General features: G+C 47.0%; 1 protein-coding gene across 1 annotated transcript in view; it reads right to left on the bottom strand.

Annotated features, from left to right (window-relative positions):
- Positions 1-17,878, bottom strand: part of EMB (embigin) — a 36,662-nt gene extending 18,784 nt beyond the window's left edge. Inside the window, exons 1-4 of the mRNA XM_006139518.3 lie at positions 17,589-17,878; positions 10,342-10,431; positions 3,659-3,739; positions 1,068-1,260 (exon numbers count right to left, since the gene is read on the bottom strand). Coding sequence (XP_006139580.1) covers positions 1,068-1,260; positions 3,659-3,739; positions 10,342-10,431; positions 17,589-17,673 — 449 coding nt within the window. The 5' untranslated portion in view covers positions 17,674-17,878. The remainder of the gene's footprint in view (positions 1-1,067; positions 1,261-3,658; positions 3,740-10,341; positions 10,432-17,588) is intronic.
- Between the last annotated feature and the right edge of the window lie 2,755 nt (positions 17,879-20,633).

Here is a 20,633-nt window from a genome sequence, read left to right as displayed (position 1 = left end):
TATGCCTCGTAAAATGAGGTTTACCAGCGTCGACAAAACTGCTGAGTTCTGTCGACATTATGTCGACAGAACTCAGCGGTAGTGTAGACGCAGGTATAGTTTTGTCGACAAAAGTCCACTTTTGTCGACAAAACTCAGTAGTCTAGACACACCCTATGAATCCTCATGAAACGTATGGATCTTGCAGCTGCAGATCACCACACAGAATAATTTTTAAAGAGATGTCATCCCACTGTCTGGGAGTAGAGCAAGTGCTGGCCTCCCAATTGGCTTTGTCATAGCCAGTATGGATGACACATGTATATACTGTACATGCACTTGTGCAGTAGTGGGGAGCAGTGCAAGTGCACAGCTCTGGTATTCCCTATCTCAACTATCACAATGGAGAATTTGTACTGTGATAAAATGGAGGCTCTAGAGTGTTTTCTGGAAACTTTTGAAATGCCCGATAAAACTTCCTATGTTTCAAAAGATTAAACAAATTTCAATTTTCCCCCTCAAAATATATCTACCGTGAGACATATGGAGGAGGAGTTAGGGCAGTAGATGGAGTGGGGAAAGGGAAGGACAAAAGGCTCCTCCATTCCTTCTTCCTATGATGGCGAATAGAGATATTGGGGGAGAGAGATTAGTTTAGAAGAAAGAAGCTAACAGGCAATGGCTGCTCCTGTTACTTGAAAGAAGGCATCATTTCCTTCTGCTACTTCCATTTCAGACTGCCTGGAGAAGTCCTTTGTTTATCAGACCACAGAGGTGAGGCAACTGAGTTACCTTGAGCCAGGGAGAAGAAAAGGAGATAACCCTAACCCTTAACATTATCCTTGGCTCCCATGTATGGGTTTTGGGAACAAATTAGCCCTAACTGAGGCTCATTCAGCGTGAACTTTTTAATGTCTATACATTTTGTAACTTATCTGGTTTTACAGACATAACATCTTTACATGGAAAACATTTTTCATCACATATGCTACAGTACATACAACATAAGTCGATAATGGTTACTGAACAACATCTGTATTTGATTTAATTCCTTCAATTGTGCCTGGTAAACTGTAAAGAAGACTCACGTATATTGAGTACTCCAGACATTTTTGAGTTTACTAGAGGTGACATTGCCACTTCTGACTGTTTCATTATCCTTCTTCCACGTCATATTAATGGCTGCTGAATCAGTGGATGTGCTGTTCAGGGTACACAAGAGTTCAATGGTAGCTGGATCGGCTAGTATAACTGGTTTTTCCACTGGAGCACTGGAAAACCCTATCAAAAAATAAAATAAATGAATGTATCTAAAAGAAGCATCTTACTTCCTTTTTGGGGGGATTGAGATACTTTTCAATTATTGGATCAAATTCTGGTTTAATTTACACTGGTGAAAATACAGAATAACTCTACTGACAGCAGGGGAGTTAATCTAGATTTTACTAACACAAGTGAAAGCAAAATGTGACCCAGTGTTTACCTATATATGGTGCCTAATATGGACAGAACCACAGTGTTAAACAACTATGCTTTTAAGAAAATGTTAATGTAGAAAAAAGTGCTTTGCATAAGACCTTTACGTTACAAAAGTGACTATGGTTGTTGCCCAAGTATAACATAGGTATACACACACCACTGAAAGTCCATAGTATGTGTACTCCTAAGACACTTGGTGCTTTTGAAAATTCCGCCCTCAGATCCTTTGGGGCCTATAATTTTAGATACTGATTCTGTGTCTATTGAATTCAACAGCAAAACTCCCAAAATCAATGAGGCTGAATCAGGCCCTTAGCACTACTGTTGCTTGAACTGGTTGTATGTTGTTTAAGCTATCTTTAGATCCATCTGCTGCTGCTGCTTTTCCAATGGCAAACTACCAGTACTGCAGGAAGCAATGTAAGAATGTTCTCAAACCCACAGTGAAAATGACACATTTTTGACTTTTAACCAGTTCCATTTGGGTGTAATAATAACCAAAAGGTCTTGTAAATAGACATTTTCTACAGGCTGAAAAAAGCATATGAGTAACAAGCCTTTTAATTCTGAAATATATAAATAAATCTCTTTGACTTCTTATCCCCAAGCCCAGTGTTGACACTTCATTCTTTCCATCCTTAGACATTCCTTCTTGGCCTGGCTATATGTCCTATGGAGTTCTGCTTTTTGGGAACATAGCCTACATATAAAAGTTGCTCTGCATTACAAAATTCAACTCCTTTCTATGAACAGCATTTAATAGGAAGTCATAAAGCATGTCCCACTGGCTCATCACAGAAATTGGAATCTCAGAGACAAGTAAGATACAACAGAGGAAGTAGAAAAGCATCATTCCAAGGGACACAAGGCCACACCACACCACAAAACACTTTTTTTCTTTATATGCTTCTGACATAGGCATATTTGAGGCTTATACATCAGAGAGCTTAAAATTCCTCAGGTGGAATGTTAAAGCCCCAGATCAAGGAATAATAAAGTTTAAGTATAAGGCCTGGGTTTTGTGTTTTCTGCTGCAGGAAAGTGGAGCCATAACCGGAATCCATTTATGAAAAATAACTAGATTTTTTTTCTGGTGACATCTCTTAGATTAAAAAAAATATAATAAGAACATTAAACCTGCCAGATTTGTATATAAGTTTATATCCAATATGATTCTTCAAGTGGATTTTTCTCTCTATAGCATAAATTTTGCAATCAAATGACTCATGAATGCTAAAACAATATAGGTGACATTCAAGATTCACTATTTTTAAAATGCTGCTCTCCAGATTAGTAGGAAATTATACTTCTCTGTTGTTAGATGTAGGGCATTCTATAATGCCGATTATCATAGCTTCTCATAGCTAGAGGAAAATATATTGAGAGATGTACTAGGAATGCAAATACTTAACTGGTTGATCAGTTGATGCCTACTGGTTATGGTTAATCAATAGCAAAGACAAAATACTTATTGCTCCAACTTGTATTTTTAATAAAATATTCAGTCTGACTTTCTGCAGCATAACAGTTATTAGAATGTAACAATGTAAATGGGACAAGCTTATTCATCTTTCTTCTGCTACAAGCCATGTAGTTTAGGATTTTGCCTACTGCTGTGTTGCTAGTTAAACTGCTGATAAGAGAAATCCTACTTTATATACATTTTAGGTAAGGATGTTAAGAAGTGGGTAACTGACTAATTGTGTAGTCGATACAATTTATAACGACTACACAATTAGTTGATAAGGGGAGGTGGAGTTCAGGAGTTACCCCTGCTGTGGCTCTGAAATTTAAATGTAGTAGGAGCTGGGTGCATAGGCTGAGCAGTTCTGGCTCACGCCAAGTCCCAGACTGCTGTACCTCTGCCTTTTAAATGTAGGAAGAGCCGCTTGGCTCTTTTAAGCTGGCTCCCCAAAGCACCAGCTCCTGTTTCCCCTCCCTGTTGCTGCCTGATACAGAGGCAGCAAGGAGGTGGAATGGGGAAAGTGAGTAGTTGAATAGTGACTCGACTACACAATAAGCCTAGGCTCATCAGGTAGTCGACTACTCAACTAATCATTTACATCCCTAATTTTAGGCTCAAAGATGAAGCAGTACAAACAAATAATGTGTACTATCACAGCCATCTGATATTACCGAATAACTTGGAAAAACATTAAAACATTAAACAAGCTACAGGGTGAAAAATAAACCCATTTACCTGGTATGGATATGTTATTCAGCACTATTGTGAGATTTTCATTAGTCTGCTGATTAAAATCTTGTGCAGTGAGATGTGAACCTATCAAAAAAGAAAAGTGAAAGTGATAAGTTATTATCATACAGCCATCATTATTCAGCAAAGTATTATTGATGCGTTATAAATGGTTATTTTAATAAACAATAGAAGTGCAGGGACCCTGTAGAAGCCTGATTCAGCTTCTTTGCCATGTACCATGTATTAGCTGTCAGATTCTGAAATTAGCGGTGGCCTGAGTTCACCATTATTATTGCATCATTTAAAAAATATTAATTTCTGGCTGCTTGCTCTGGCTATAACACGGTGAACATTATCATAACAAGTGGAAGTAAAATATCTAGCTATGCTAGGACCTGATTCAGCACAGCATTTAAACACATGCTTAAATTAAAGCATGTGAATTATTCCATTCAGAGTATGGGACTACTCAAAAGCTTAAAAAGCAACAAATAGTCTAGTAGCACTTTAAAGACTAGCAAAACATGTAGATGGTATCATGAGCTTTCGTGGGCACAGCCCACTTCTTTAGATGACCGGAGTGTTGGAAGTCCAGGTCCAAGATAAATAAGAGAAGGACGGAGGTGGAGGGAGGAGAAGGAAAAAAAATGAAGGTGAGGAAGAAAAAAAGACAGAGAGTAGATAAGCTTCAGAGGGGTAGCCTAGTCAGTCTGTAACAGGAAAGACTTAAAAAACAACAAATAGTCTAGTAGCACCTTAAAGACTAAATAGTTACAAGAGGCTGATAAGAACCATTAGTTAGCACTTTGAAAGGAAGATGACCAACACCAGATTCTACACAGACATCAAGAACCATTAGCACCATCATTGTTTGGTTAGTTGGTAATGTACGAGCCATCGGATACCACAATTCAAACCATTAGCATGAGAATTATAATTATATTATAATAATATATTAAATTACTCCTGGGTGGTCAGGGAAGGTGCATAGTGCCTGCATCTTTAGAAATTCTAGCCAATTCCAGAAGATGCATGCCAGCCCTTTTTTCCCCAACCGCACCATCAGGGCCAGTGACATGGACATGCCCACGTGCATCATGGGTGACTCTGCCTATCCCTTGCTCCCAAGGCTAATGAAGCCCTACACAGGACACTTGGACCACAAGAAAGAGTGGTTCAATGCCAGGCTCAGCAGGGTCCACATTGTGGTGGAAGGCGCCTTCGGCCATTTGAAGAGAGTTTCCGCTATCGCCTCACTTGCCTGGACCTTGGCAAAGAGAATGCCCTCCAGATGGTGGCAGCCTGCTGTGTCCTGCACAATCTGAGTGAGAACAAGGGGGAGACGTTCCTGCCAGGGTGGGAGGCCAAGCAATTGGCCAGGGCCTTTGAACATCCACACACCACTACCATCTGTCAAGCCCAAGAGGGGGCTGTGCACATCCGGGAGGTCCTGAGGGAGAGTTTCAGACTAGGGAAGTAATAGTGTAGTCAATTAACCAATTAACCAATAAGCAAAAGCTTATAAGTTAATGCTATAGACTACATGCATTTCCTGCCCCTCCCCTCCTCCCACCAGTAAATTTTTTAGCAGGCTGGCCAATAGCCTGGCTCAGTCCCAGCTTGCACTGGGTCTGGGACCTACTCTTTTTACGGCTCTGAGTTTAGAGTGTATTAGGAGCCAGGCGGGCAGGCAACCCAGCTCAATTCCAACTCACACCAAGTCTGGGAGCTCAGACCCTGCCCTGGACAGGGGTTGCTGCCACCCTGTGCTGCTGCCTCTGATACAGAGGCAGCAGCCTGGAGTGGCAGACCCCACAGCCTGGAGTCTTCAGGAGTGGGGTTGGACTGCACTGGCTGCCAGCCTCACCCCTGTGTGGTTTAAAGTAAAAGGTTCGTAAATGTGGCTAGTCCCAGGGAGGCACAGAAACAGGCAAACTATTACTAAATATCTTTTAAACTTTTATTAGAATGCTACCAATTATAGCTTTTCTTTATTAGTCTCTTACATGCGTGGCCACCAAATAACTATTAGTAGGAGCAATAAGCAAAGTGCAATACAATAAATGAAAATTCCCTGAGCTTTTTCTAAGTCCCAATAGTTGTCAATAAGGGACCAGGGATTATCAACAGTTACATTTACATCAATCTTACTCATAAGTCTAATTACTTATCTAAAACTCTTAACAATACTACTTAACAAAACTTTTAACTAAGTTTAGATAGCAATAGTCACACTTAAAAAAACACAAAGTACAACAGCAACAACAGCATAGTTGGTATACGTTACGTTCTACAGGAACTCTGGTTCGGTGAGTGGGAGGTGGCCCTCAGGTGATCAGTCCTTGGGCCTGGCTCGTATTCTGCCATCCAATGTTTATTCGGGATTCCTCAATTTGATATAGGAAGGTAGCTGTTTTATAGAGAAAGCTTTTGCGCACTTTTTGTGATAGGCTAGCAGACCCTGTCTGTTAAGTGACAGGAGTAAGGGGGTGAGATGGTTTCCTGTTTTTCCTTTTCTGCCTTATCGGGCATGGCACAGTCAGCACAACCAGCATGAACTTTACATGAACTTTTTAGGTCTAGTTTTGGTTTCTGTTCGTCGCTGACCTTTAAGTTACATAGTGTAAGGGTTTTCATCAAGGGGAAGTTGACCTTTTGCTTGGATGGCAATATGCACGAGAGGCCTGGCCAGCAAAGAGCCTGCTTCCACACCCTGGAGACTATAGAATAGTCAAGTAACCAATAAGAATTCATGAGGTTAATCAACTATTCAATTAACCATTATTTAGCATCACTATTTCAGACAAGACCAGCTGTGGCACCCTTACCTGGGCCTCCCCACAAGGGGCCTCTGTATTGCCCCTCTTTGCTTTTCCCCTTAAATCCCTTCATTCTCCTAACCTCCCTTCCCACATTTCCCATCCCTCCCCTCCTCTTCAGACCAAATAAAGAAGACTTTTTGTTTTGGCACAAGAGAATCTCTGTGAATTTATTTGGAGTAAATATAACTGGGGAGGGACTGGGGAAAGAACTTTGGAGGGGGGAGGTGTAAGGAGCAGGAAGGTCTCAGGGAGGGGGCTGGGACTGACGCCTGCCTTCGGTGGTCCTACCGCCTCATGTGTGGGGCCCTCAGTGGCTAGAAGGAGAGGTTAAGGGGTAGGGGTAGGGACGGGAGTGGGAGTGGGAGTGAGAGCAGGAACGGGGGACTTGAGAGGAGTGGGTGCAAGGAGGGGGTGGCTGCTGGACTGCTCAGTCGCGATGACCAGGTGGTCAATGGTGGCAGCTTATGCCATGCACATGCTGCAGTAGCTCCTGCCAGATGGTGTGGTGCAGCTCCAGGTCAATGTCTGACCTCTGCTCCTGCTGTTCGAGACACTGCTGCAGGGCACACAAGCAGGTGATGTGTTCCCGCTCCAAGTCCTCATGGGGTTGTCTGCGGTGGTTCTTGCAGGGTGGGGAGGATGGTGCAGTAGGTGGTGGATGTTTCTCATTCATAGCTGGTCCAGCTGTGAAGAAAAGTGAGAAGGGTAGTCATCCCTGGAGACTTTGTGCCTGAACCCTAGCCCTCATCTGTCAGCTGACACCAAAAGGTCTCACATCAGATGAAGGCGATGTGCTTTGAGCAAGGCCATCTGTGGCCTATACAGCAGGCACTGTCCTGCAAGGGCACGGATGTTTTGGGGAGCCTCGCTACCTCCACTCTTGGGAACAAGCAAGCACAGGAAGGTGCCACCCAGGCTGGGAGCCTGAGGGCAGGAGTGACAGGGCATCGCACCTTCTCTCTGTTCTGCACACGCACTGAGTCTGGCAGTGGCGGCATCCCACAGGGAGAGAACTTCTATCCCTGGCTGCTGGAGACGGGAGGAGGACATTGGGGGAGGTGTGTATGAGCAGCAGTTGCCACTTGTCAGGGAGGGCTTTACTGGGCTCCCCTCCTCTTCCTTCCTCCCATGCAGGAGCTCGGTGTCCTCTGCTTTGCCGTGCTTGCTTGGGTTTGGATGCTGCCCCAAGAGTGCAGTCATGACCCTGTGCTGTGGGCAGCACAGTTGTGTTTCCCCCCAACCCCATCCTCCTTAGTGGTAGCTTATGGTGGGAAGGTGTCCCACCACGGAGTCGGGAGTAAGCCAGGCTTGTGCAGGAACCTTGTGAGAAGGAGTGATTGGTTCCTGTGTGGCAGCCTCATGCGGCTGTCTGCTCTGGACTGGCACTCCATGTGCACCTACATGCACAGGCTTCTGTGCAATCCCCAGGCCAAGAAGTCTGAGCGAAGAGTGCGCAGCCCCTTACTGCCCACAGCTTCCCTTTACATATGTCTAGGAAAATATGGAACTCACCTGATGGGCCTTCCCCGTCTTCGTCCAAACCCTGGGCGACATCTGGGGGAAGAGGGAAGCATGGTTCCAGGGTCAGGATGAGCTTCTGGTAGGCAGGCATGGTGTCAGTGCTGGCCTCCTCCTCCTCCTCCACTTCCTCGTTCTCCTCGTCCACAGCCTGCCCTCCAGGAGATTCACAATGGCTATCTCCAGGCTGGAGTCCATGACATGGCAGGGGGGAGGGGAGGACTGACCCTCCCCCGCTCTGAGAATGTGGTGCAGCTGCTCATAAAAGTGGCACACCTGGGGTGCTGCCCCTAAGCAGGAACTCTGCTCCTGACCTCCGTGTAGGCCTGCCTACGTTATTTAATTTTCATGCGCACCTGCTCCTAAGTGCACATGTGGCCCTTCTGGCCCATGGTGGCGGCCATCTGGCCGTACACATCTGCATTCCTGCATATGGTATGGAGATCCTGGAGGTTAGCCTCCTCTTCCCAGACCTCAATGAGATCGAGGATCTCCATACCTGACCTGGAAGGGGCCCTCCTCTTCCACCCCCAGCAGAACTAGCTGCTGGCTCGCTTGCAGCTGTGGGGGGCTCAGTGGGAGCACTGGGATCACTAATGGCAGCAGGGAAGGCAGTGAAACCTGCTGGTGTGTGGCACAGGGCTGTCAGGGCCTTCCTCATACCACAAGCCCTTTCCCCATTCCAAGACTGTCGGGGAAGGGAAAGTACAGAGTTCTGAAGGGTGTGGATAAAGTGTCCACCAGAGCAGCTGTGAGAATCCCTGGAGTCCAAATATTTTGAAATAACCACAGCTGCGCTGTCTACACACACCCTATTTCAAAATAACTATTTCAAAATAGATGTTAATCCACGTGAAATGAGGGTTTGTTTTCCAGAATTTTGAAATAATTTCAAAATAACAGGCTTGCTGTGTAGACGCTCACCTTGTTACTTCAAAATAATATGAGTTATTTCAGTGTAGACGTGCCCGTATTGACTTCAATGGAGTCAGGATTTCATCACTGGCCTATGAAAATTCTTCCTATCCCACAGAAAATCTCCTGCTCTGCATAGTGAAGTCTATTAAGTAATATTGCATTCATATTAAAAAGACACCTCCTTTACAAGAAGAATGAAAGTTTTAAAGGACAAGGACTGCAATGGAAACTCAGGAGGAAGGGGAATTCCAGACTTTCAGAGAAGCCTGTTAGACATAAGACAATGAGCTGTCCTGAAGATGCCAGTTCAGAGCTTTAGATAGCTTAAAACTTGTATCTCTAAGCAACAACAAATATATTTTGCACAAGACAGATTTTGATTTAAAAACATTGCAAACTGAAATTATCTGATATTAACAAGACAGACAAATGTGCGCACCCAGAACACTAAAAAATGGAAACTTAATCTTGACAGGTGTCAGTGACTATCAATGGAGTCATTAGAAACTGAGACTTGGGCTATGTCTACACTGCAGGCTTCTTGCACAACAAGCTTTTTGCAGAAGAGATCACATATGCAGTGTGGATGCTCTTGCACAAGAACGCTCTGATTGCCATTAACAGAATGGCCATCAGAGTACCTGTGTTTTTTCCGATAGGCTGTTTTTGTGCAAGAAACCCCTGTTTGCCGTCCACACATTCCTTTTTGCGCAAGAGCTCTTGTGCAAAAAGGCTTATTCCTCGTAGAAAGAGGAATAACTCTTGCTGAAAAACCTTCTCTTCTTACAATGTACTGTACATTTTCTTGTGCAAAAACTTGCTTGTAGTGTGGACGTTCCACGAGTTTTTGCGCAAAAACTCTGCAGTGTGGATATAGCCTGGGTAAATGCCCACAACGAAACCTTTGCAAAATCAGAGCAATTCAGAAAAAAATGGCTTGAAATATGTAAGTTTGCAAAAGTTTGTGTGTAAGGATTAGTACATTAAGAAAAAGTATTAAGATGGAGGAATTAGAAGTTGAGCAACTGGTCTAGGAGGCACTGTGATATATATGAATAAGCCTGAGCCAAGAAGTCAGAGACATCCTAGTAAAAAAAAGAAGTCAGAGTAAAATCCTAGTTCCACGGTCAAATCTTCCAATAAGTCAGCCCAGCCAGAACAGCCCCTGTCTGCAGACTGGTAGGGGTGAGGCTTACCAATTAAACAGTTAAACATCCAAATCCCTATTTGCTATATGACTTCAGACAACCCACTTAAACATTCTGGGCCTCAGTTTCTCCTTCTGAAGAATGTATTTCATGAAAGGTACTTACTTAATAAAATGTAATTGACATCATACTGTCAAAGCCATTTAAGAAAGGGGATAACTGGGGGGGAAATGTAATCTGAAGCATACTCAAGTATAATAATTAACATTTGTTTTTTTACCAGGGGTAGATAAGTCATGTCTCTTCGTGGTATAATCAGAAATGCTCTCTTGAGTTTGCTGATTGATATCTCCTGTTGTCATAGCTGTACCTATTGGGAAAGAAAGAAAGAGTTAAACTAAGGTTAAAACTATTGTATTCCCTTTTTGTTGAAATGATGGGACAGATACAGCTGCATTTGAAATTGTTTCTTTTCATGAACTAAATACAAATATTGGCTGCATTTCTTTCAAACAACTGCCTGGCTCAGTGTGCACAGCGATAGTCATCTTGCAGAAAAAAAATCCATTGTCAGCTTCCTTTCTCACATGTCAATTGTCAGGGGTGATATTAGTGATAAAGCAGTAGTATGAGATCTTTACAATTAGTATGGGCCAGAGTCTGACTGGCACCACATTATTACACTGTAGGCAGAGAAGCCACAAAGATCCCCTCTCCCATCATACTATTCAGGCTTAGGACATGGAAAAGATTGCTCTGTCACTGTTCCCCAGGAAATGCCTGGTACTTCACGGTGCTCGAGAAAGGTGAAGAAGTGGGGTCATGTTTTCAGCTGTTCCCATAGGGTATGTCTACACATTAAAGTTAATTCAAAATAACAGCCATTATTTCGAATTAACTTTAATAGCATCTACACAGGCAAACCCCTATTTCGAAATAAATTCAAAATAGCGGAGCGCTTATTTCAAATTTGGTAAACCTCATTCCACAAGGAATAACGCCAAATTCGAAATAGCTAATTCGAAATAAGCGCTGTATAGATGCTTATTTCGAAATAGGAGGCCTCCAGCCCTTCCCAGTTTCCCCTGGGGGCCACTCTGGGACAAACCAGGCAAACTCCTCTCCTCTCCCCCAGCCCAGGAGCCCTTAAAGCGGTAGATTCGGGCCACACTGTATGTGCCCGATCCAGACCTGCCAACAGTCGCTGCCCCTGACCGAGTGCCCGCAGAATGAGCTGGGCAGCCAGTGCCAGCCAGCCGTCCATCGTCCAGTCCCCCAGCTCCCAGGAGCCAGCCAGGGGCCGGAGACGGTGGGTGCCCTCCTGGACTAGTGCGGAGCTCATGGACCTCATTGAGGTTTGGGGGGAGGCCTCCAATATCCATGATCTCCGCACTAGATGGAGGAACACAGACATGTACGGCCACATAGCTGCCACTATGGCCACCAAAGGCCACATGTGCACCCAGAAGCGGGTGCGAATGAAAATTAAAGAGCTCTGGAAGGCGTACGCAAGGGCTACATGGGGCAGCTCCCCTAAAGGGGTAGACACCTGTCCCTATTTTGATGCCCTGGACCACATAATGGGAGGCGGGATGGTCCATGCCACCCTGGGGAGCAACGATCCGGGAGCAGAAAGCCCTGACCAGGGCGTGAAGGAGAAGCCGCAGGAGCCACCACAGATGGTTCCTCTCCACCAGGACCGCCGAGCTGTCCCAGCAGCTAAGTCACCACCGTTGTCTGGGGAGGCCACAACATGTGAGTGCCATCACTGTCCCCTTCCTGGGGGAGGGAGGCGGGGCAGGGAGACCAGGGACGGCGCGCATGGGCCTTGCTTACCATGGATCACACAACAATCTGTGCATGTGAGAGCATGTGCAAGCATGTGCGAGCACGTGCCGTGCCACCCCTGGGCAGGTGGCTCTAGCTGCCTGCCACACAGGGGCTTTGACCTGATAGCCAGACGCGTGTGAAGAGACATGACATGCTCCTGACCCCGCAGCGGTACACAGCAGGATGGCCTCCCTTCACAAGCCCCCTCTACACAGAGGCAGGGGATATCTCCTCCCCACCTCAGCCGCACTATACACAGCACAGGGGCATGGGTGCGGTCTCAGGGCAGCTCCAGGTCCTGGGGACAGCCGGACATTCCGATCATGGCCTCTGTGCAAGCACATCAGCTCTGACGGTGCAGGGCACGGTCATCTTCACCTCGCAGAGGGGGGCTGGGCTTCACCCACTGTGTCCTCAGGGAGAACAGACCACTTGTTTGTTTCTCCACAGCCACACCAGCTGCGCGTGAAGGGCGCACCACCTCGCCCAGGACATGCTCCCGCACCTGACGGCTCTGCAGGTCCACCTGAAAAGTGCAGAGGTACCGAAAGCAGCCCCTGGGGGCACTGCGAGCCCTGCACCGCACCCTCCAGAACTGGGTGCAAGAAGACCTGCAGCTCCCGTGGGAGCAGCTTGCCCAGGGCCGTGCCATCTGCCAACACCTGCAGGCCCTGGTGCAGAGTATGCTACCTCCTGCCGCTCCAGCACCTGCTGCCTCCCCAGCTACCGCTCCTCCTCCCATTCCTTCTCCCCTTCCCGCTTCTCCCTCCACACCCTCCTCAACCTCCACACCCTCCTCCCCATCCCCTTGGGGATGCCAAGGCCCCCGCATCCACTGTTCTGGGAGACAGTTGGCCCGGCGAGACCCCCACCATTGAGCTTCCCCTCCCCCTTCTTCCCCTTGCTTCCTCCTTCCAGCTCCCTCCTCCCAGGTTTCCCCCTCCCCTCTCCTACCCTCTCTCCTCCACTCTCCCACCTCCTTTCCCCAGTCTCACCAGAGTTTCATCTCCCTGCCCCCAGTTTTGTTAAATAAAGACAGTTCGTGTTTGTGAAAAAACTTGAATTTGTTTGACATCATCAAGGTAGACAAACAAGCAGGGAAACCTGAGAACCGGCTGTCCAGGCGGGGGGGGGGGGGGGGGAGGGAGGGGGGCACTGACCTGCCTATTCCTTCACTTCCACTCCTTGTGGGCGGCCCTGGGCTTTGTGGACAGGGCTGGGGCAGTGAGCACAGCAGGCGGGACTGCACGAGAGCGAGGTCGGGACAGCAGCCCTCCACACTGCTGCTTTCCCCACTTCAGCAGGCTGCAGTGCCCCGAAGCACCGCATGCACATGGCACTACCTATGCCTCACTGTGCACCATGCAAGGTGGGCAGGCATCCCTGTGCCTCCCTGGCTGTTGGGGTTAGAGCTGGGCCTGGTATGTGCCACAGCCGGGGTGGGGGTTAAGGTTGGCGAGGGAGAAAGGGACCAGGCTGCTGTGGCGGGGGAAGGAGCTTGGGCTGGCACAGCAGGGGGCGGGAGAAGGGGCCTGGGCTGGCGCGGGAAGGGGAGGAAGGAGAAGTGGGGCCAGGGCTGATGTGGCCCAGGAGGGAGAAGGAGCCAGGCTTGCAGGGGGAGGAAGAAGGGACCTGGGCTGTTAGGAGTGGGGAGAAGGGGCCCAGGCTGGTGCAGCCCAACCTTCCCCGGTGGCCATGGGGAGAGCTGGGGTTACCTACCTCCCGTGAGAGGAAAGTTGGCGAGCGCAGCAAGCAGGGGTACAGCCTCCTAGGGTGTGTCTAGACTACATGCCTCCGTCGACGGAGGCATGTAGATTAGCCAGATCGGCAGAGGGAAATGAAGCCGTGATTAAAATAATCGCGGCTTCATTTAAATTTAAATGGCTGCCCCGCTCTGCCGATCAGCTGTTTGTCAGCAGATCGGGGCAGTCTGGACGCGCCGCGTCGACAAAGAAGCCTTTCTTGATCGGCACACGTAAACCTGGTTTCACGAGGCATAACTGTGCCGATCAAGAAAGGCTTCTTTGTCGACGCGGCGTGTCCAGACTGCCCCGATCTGCCGACAAACAGCTGATCGGCGGAGCGGGGCAGCCATTTAAATTTAAATGAAGCCGCGATTATTTTAATCGCGGCTTCATGTCCCTCTGCCGATCTGGCTAATCTACATGCCTCCGTCAACGGAGGCATGTAGTTTAGACGTACCCTGAGTGTCTTCACTAAGGGTGTGTCTAGACTACATGGCTCTGTCAATGGAGCCATGTAAATTAGTTTATTCGCCATAGTAAAAGAAGTAGGGATTTAAATAATCCCCGCTTCATTAAAATAAAGATGGCCACTGCCCTGTGCCGACGATCAGCTGATCTAGCACAGCACAGCAGTCTAGACACGGATCTGTCAGCTGGGGAAGCCTTTGCCAACCAATCCCTTATGCCTCGTGAAACGACGTTTACAGGATCGGTCGGCAAAGGCTTTCCCAGCCGACAGATCTGCATCTAGACTGCCGCGCTGTGCCAGATCAGCTGATCGTTGGCACAGCGCAGCAGCCATGTTTATTTTAATGAAGCGGGGATTATTTAAATCCCTACTTCTTTTACTATGCCGAATAAACTAATTTACATGGCTCCATTGACGGAGCCATGTAGTCTAGAGACACCCTAAATGACACAATGTCAGCTACAGTTATTTAAAAAATATTATTACATGGGCAACAGCCAAAACAAGTGATAGCTATATTAATGACTAAAAATGCACAGAAAGAACAAGCTTATGCTTATCTATAAATGTCTGAAAAAAAACAGACTTTTCTAAACAGCCAGGACTGTAGTAAAAATAGGATGCAAAAGACTGCTGACCTTTGAGTAACTGAGCAGGGATGTGTCTAGATGAAGTGAGATTGTGTACTGCCTTAAGAAGAAGGCAAATCAAAACACTTGCCAAGTTGCCAGTTCCAGAAAGTGCTTTCCCCTTCCTACCACTAGCACTGAGGACCACTACCAATTGAGAAGGATCACCTTGGCCTCTTCTCACAAATGTGTGCAGCACAGGATCATGAAAACTCTCTGTGCCACTATCAGGTTTCCACTTGCCTTACGTCATCTGTGCTAATTCTTTATTTTCACATTTCAATCATTCTCTGTCATCTGTGAACCAATTTACTCAGAAGGATGATGTTGAGGGACAACAGAGATAAGGGCCTGATAGTTAATTATATCCTACAGTTAATCAGTACATTTGTCCCATAGTGGAAAAGCTTTCTCCAACAAGGCATCAGACTGTAGGTTTTGGGTGTTTTTCCTCTATTTGCTATATCTTTAGAGTTTTGCAAATACTTTAGCCCTTTTTAAGTGTCAGGGCCATGCTTGAGGAAAGTGGCTGATTAGAAAAGCTTGGAATTTGGCCTGTTTTTTTTTTTTAAATACAACAGAGGGTGAGTTAGGTTCACCTGCCTCTATAAAACAAATACCCTGGCAGCACAAGATGGAAACTAGGAGGGATAAACCACATGGGGGCATCACTGCACATTGCAGGAAATAATAGAGGCATGGAAAAATCCTAATCCATCGGGTAAATTAGGTTAAATGTTGTTATGGCACTTGGAAGCACAGAACTGCTGCAGGTGACTGCTCTGATCAACACAAGGATTGCCTGGAATTGTGTCTGGCAGAAGGGTTCTAATCTCCATTGAAGGATAGCATGTACATGCTGCTGTATAGACATCAATGCACTTAAAGATACAGCAGGTTCTGAAAGCTTACAGAAGACTTAGTAGAAAATGTCACTTTCTGCACTATTCATCTTCTCACATTTTCATAATGAAATTATCACAAGGGCATGCCATATCAACCTGTTGAAAAATATGTGGGGGTGAGACAGAAGAATCTAAGAAACCACATGAGTTTCACATTGCACAAACATTCAAATAGCTCTATCACAGTGGAGAGTTCTCATCTTACATGTCTCTTCTCACTTTTCATCAGTTCCCTCTTCCCCTGTCCATGTACATTAGTACACAGGATTATATAATAGTTTAATGAATAATCCATATACAGTAGCAATAATATGTTCACTGAGATAGGCCATGTCTTTTTGGCTGTAGTACAGGGTACTTCAAAATAAGGTAGAAGGTGCCTTGTGTCTGAGAAGTCACTGACCTGAGCTTTCCTTCCATTAATTATCTATCCAGTTATGAAAAGCTTATTTCAAGAGAGAGACCTTTGTGAACAGGCTGATCTCTCCTTGGAATGGATTGGCAAGTCCTGGAGCTGCTGAGAGCCATGTTAATTACACACAGGGTACAGGCCATAACCTTGGGTCCTATTTCATGTTTCCTGGTTTAAGACAGTGATTTTTAAAATATAATGATCTCCAAAATAAATAAATAAATAAATATCATCTTCATCAGCTGCCAAAAACAGCCTGCTATGGATATTATCATGGTTAGTTTACATGGAGTTTCTCCAACAATGGTTTTCAGAAACAGAAACTGCCTCTTTCATAAAACAAAGAGCATTGGCATTGGACTAATGATTCTTAGACATTCTGCAGCACTTGGCATTTTCAAAGTGCCATATCTCCATTAATTAATTAATCCTCCCAATAATTCTGTGATATCAGAAATTTAAACTCTTAGATTAGCCATTAGATTTTACTATCCAACATACCTATGTGTAACTTCACACCCTAGAAACAGAGGTGGGGAACCTATGGCCCAGGGGCTGGATGCAGCTATCTGCTTGCCTGGATCCTCCCCAGAGGATCACCCCCCCCCCAGCATTGGGGAGCCTGTGGTGGTGTTCCAGTCCCCCCACATTCCCCACAGGGCTGGCATACACAAAATCTACAAATTTAGGCTCTGGTGTGGGTATGGGAGGGGAATGTGAGGAGTGTATTTCACCTCAGTCAGGATCCACATCAATGAAGGTTTTTTCTCACTTGTGTGGGGCCCCCAACTGCTTTTTCTGTAGGTCAGCGCCCCTCCTACGCAAAAAAGGTTCCCTATCCCTGCCCTAGGAAAAGATGAGGAGATTGGCTTCTAAACAGACTGTGACATGGAAGATGCACTAAACCTGCAGTCAAACTATGTCTCTTCAAAGATTGCGATGCAAGACCTACTTTGCACCTTCTGTTGAGACACAATGAGACCCTTTTTCTGAAAGTTGATGAAGGAACAAGAAAACTCCCTTGCCACTGCATACACACAGGGGGAAGGGAGGGTGATAAAAAAAAGTCTAGTGCAAAGCAGCAGGAAATGTTGATCAGGTAACCTCATACAAACGATGCTTTAGGTTCTTCTGGGGGGGGGGGGAACCCAACAGCGATTGGCTCAAACAAATCTGAAGTGCCCATATAAAATGATTGTTTTTTCTTGGGGCGTGTGGGAGAATTTCTCTATCTAAGCCAGAGCCTTGGGGATGTTTCAGGACAGAGATCTTTGCTTGGCTGCAGTTAGCAAGGACACACGACAACACGTCCCCATACCGTTCCCCCACCTCCAATCCACTCCCAGTGTGATCCAGGGGGCGGATGAGAGCGATTCTGCACTGAAGTTCGCCTAGGGAGATGGACACGCCACTTGCAGGAGGAAAGCGGCTGGCTTCGCCCCTCCAGCGCTAGAGCTGCCCTTCAGCACTTCCTGAAGGGCGCAGCTGCAGGGGGCCGGTGAGGAGAGCAATAGGGAGGATGATCTAATATATTTACCTGTTTCTTTAGCATCCGACAGCCACAGAGCAGCCAGCGAGAGCAGCAGCCGCACGGAGCCCGCCCTGGAGCCGGAGAGGCGCATGGTGCGGGCAGGGCAGCTGCAGTACCACTGCAATGAGACTCTTACTTTGCCCGGCTGCCGCTCTGGAGTCACGCAGCGGCGCTTCCCGTCTGCACGGCAGACTCCGCTGTGCGCTCTGCAGCGCCTGCTCGGGGCTCGGCACGCGCCTGGGACAGGAACAGGCTCAGTGACGACACCTGCAGCCGCTGCCCTAGCGCCCTCCCGCGCCTCCAGCCTCTGCTCCTGGAGCCAAACGGGACACACGCAGGGCGGGAAAGAGCCCAGCGGGCGGGGGAAGGGAGGGAGAGCAGATAGGTAGCAATGGAGGAGGGGGCTCGTTCTGGGGGAAGGAGTCTGTGCTCCTCTTCAGACACTGCGGCTTAGGTTACTGCCTAGGCACGCATGATGCGCACCCTTCCCATGCGCACCCTTCCGTATCCCTGCTGTATATCAGCAAAGCTCTGCCTTTGCCAAGCACAGTCAGAATCCCCTAGTCCACCCACACGACAGTTTGTGGGGATTTGGCAGCCTGGCTCTCCTACCATCCGCAGCCTTTTCAAACTGCTTCACAAATCATAGAATCATAGAACCATAGAACTGGAAGAGACCTCAGAAGGTCGTCAAGTCCAGCCCCCTGCTCTAGGCAGAACCAATTCCAACTAAATCAGCCTGGCCAGGGCTTTGTCAAGCCGAGACTTAAACACCTCTAGGGATGGAGACTCCACTACTTCCCTAGGTAACCCATTCCAGTGCTTCACCACCCTCCTAGTGAAATAGTTTTTCCTAATATCCAACCTGGACCTCTCCCACCACAACTTGAGACCATTGCTCCTTGTTCTGCCATCTGTCACTACTGAGAACAGCCTCTCTCCATCCTCTTTGGAACCTCCCTTCAGGAAGTTGAAGGCTGCTATCAAATCCCCCCTCACTCTTCGCTTCTGCAGACTAAACAGACCCAAGTCCCTCAGCCTCTCCTCATAAGTCATATGCTCCAGCCCCCTAATCATTTTGGTTGCCCTCCGCTGGACCCTCTCCAATGCGTCCACGTCCTTTTTGTAGTGGGGGGCCCAGAACTGGACACAATACTCCAGATGTGGCCTCACCAAAGCCGAATAAAGGGGAATAATGACATCTCTGGATCTGCTGGCAATGCTCCTCTTAATGCAACCTAATATGCCATTAGCCTTGTTGGCTACAAGGGCACACTGTTGACTCATATCCAGCTTCTCATCCACTGTAACCCCCAGGTCCCTTTCTGCAGAACTACTACTTAACTGGTTGGTCCCCAGCTTGTAACTATGCATGGGATTCTTCCATCCCAAGTGCAAGACTCTACACTTGTCCTTGTTGAACCTCATCAGATTTCTTGTGGCCCAATCCTCCAATTTGTCTAAGTCACTCTGGTCCCTATCTCTGCCCTTAAGCGTATCTACCTCTCCCCCCAGCTTAGTGTCCCCGCAAACTTGCTGAGGGTGCAATCCATCCCCTCATCCAGGTCATTAATAAATATATTGAACAAAACCGGTCCTAGAACCGAACCTTGGGGCACTCCACTAGAAACCGACCGCCATCCTGAGATCGAGCCGTTGATCACTACCCAGTGGACCCGGCCTTCTAGCCATCTTTCTATCCATCTTACCGTCCATTTATCCAATCCACATTCCCTTAACTTGCTGGCAAGAATATTGTGGGAGATCGTATCAAAAGCCTTGCTAAAGTCAAGGTATATAACATCCACTGACTTTCCCATGTCCACCGAGCCAGTTACCTCATCATAGAAGCTAATCAGATTGGTCAGGCACGACTTGCCTTTTGTGAATCCATGCTGACTATTCCTAATCACTTTCTTCTCATCCAAGTGCCTCAAAATAGTTTCCTTAAGGATCCCTTCCATGATTTTTCCAGGAACCGAGGTAAGACTGACCGGCCTATAGTTCCCTGGATCGTCCTTCTTCCCTTTTTTGAAGATGGGCACTACATTTGCCTTTTTCCAATCATCCAGGATTTCTCCCGATCTCCACGACTTTTCAAAGATAATAGCCAAAGGCTCCTCAATGACATTTGCCAACTCCCTCAGTACCCTCAGATGCACTAAGTCCGGACCCATGGATTTATGTACGTTTAGCTTGTCTAAATAGTTCCTAACCTGTTCTTTACCCAACACGGGCTGTCCATCTTCATCCCATCTTGCGTCACTTAGCGCAGAAGTCCAGGAGCAGACCTTGTCCGTGAATACAGAGGCAAAGAAAGCATTGAGTACTTCAGCTTTCCCCACATCATCTGTCACTAGGTTACCTCCTTCATCCATTGGGGGCCGCACACCCTCTCTGATCACCTTCTTCTTGTTAACATGCCTGTAGAAACCTTTCTTGTTATCCTTCACATCATTAGCCAGTCGCAATTCCATTTGCATTTTTGCCTTCCTGATAACCCCCAACATTCTCGAGCTATACATTTAAACTCCTCCTTGGTCATTTGTCCAAGTTTCCACTTTTTGTAAGCTTCCTTTTTGTGCTGAAGTACACCAAGGATTTCCCCTGTAAGCCAATCCAGTCTCCTACCATGTTTGCCTCTATTGCTACGCGTCGGGATGATTTCTTTCTGTGCCATCAATAAGGCTTCTTTAAAATACTGCCAGCTGTCCTGGACTCCTTTCCCCTTCATATTAGCATCCCAGGGGACTCTGCCCATCAGATATCTGAGGGAGTCAAAATCTGCTTTTTTGAAGTCCAAGGTGTGTATTTTACTGCTCTCTTTTCTTCCATTGGCCAGGATCCTGAAATCTACCATCTCATGGTCACTGCTTCCCAAGTTGTCACCCACCTCCACTTCCCCTATTAGTTCCTCCCTGTTTGTGAAACAAAACAAAGTGCCCTGGAGGAGGGAGCCATGGAATTCGGAGGAAGAGGCTGCTCTGGCCCATTCCTCCAGACACTCATTAGGTGTGTGGAAATGTGGTTGGTATCAAGCATGCAAGCCCT

Source organism: Pelodiscus sinensis, chromosome 6 (assembly GCF_049634645.1).
Source record: "Pelodiscus sinensis isolate JC-2024 chromosome 6, ASM4963464v1, whole genome shotgun sequence".
NCBI classification, from domain to species: domain Eukaryota; kingdom Metazoa; phylum Chordata; order Testudines; family Trionychidae; genus Pelodiscus; species Pelodiscus sinensis.
This window is presented reverse-complemented; position numbering and strand designations above follow the sequence as displayed.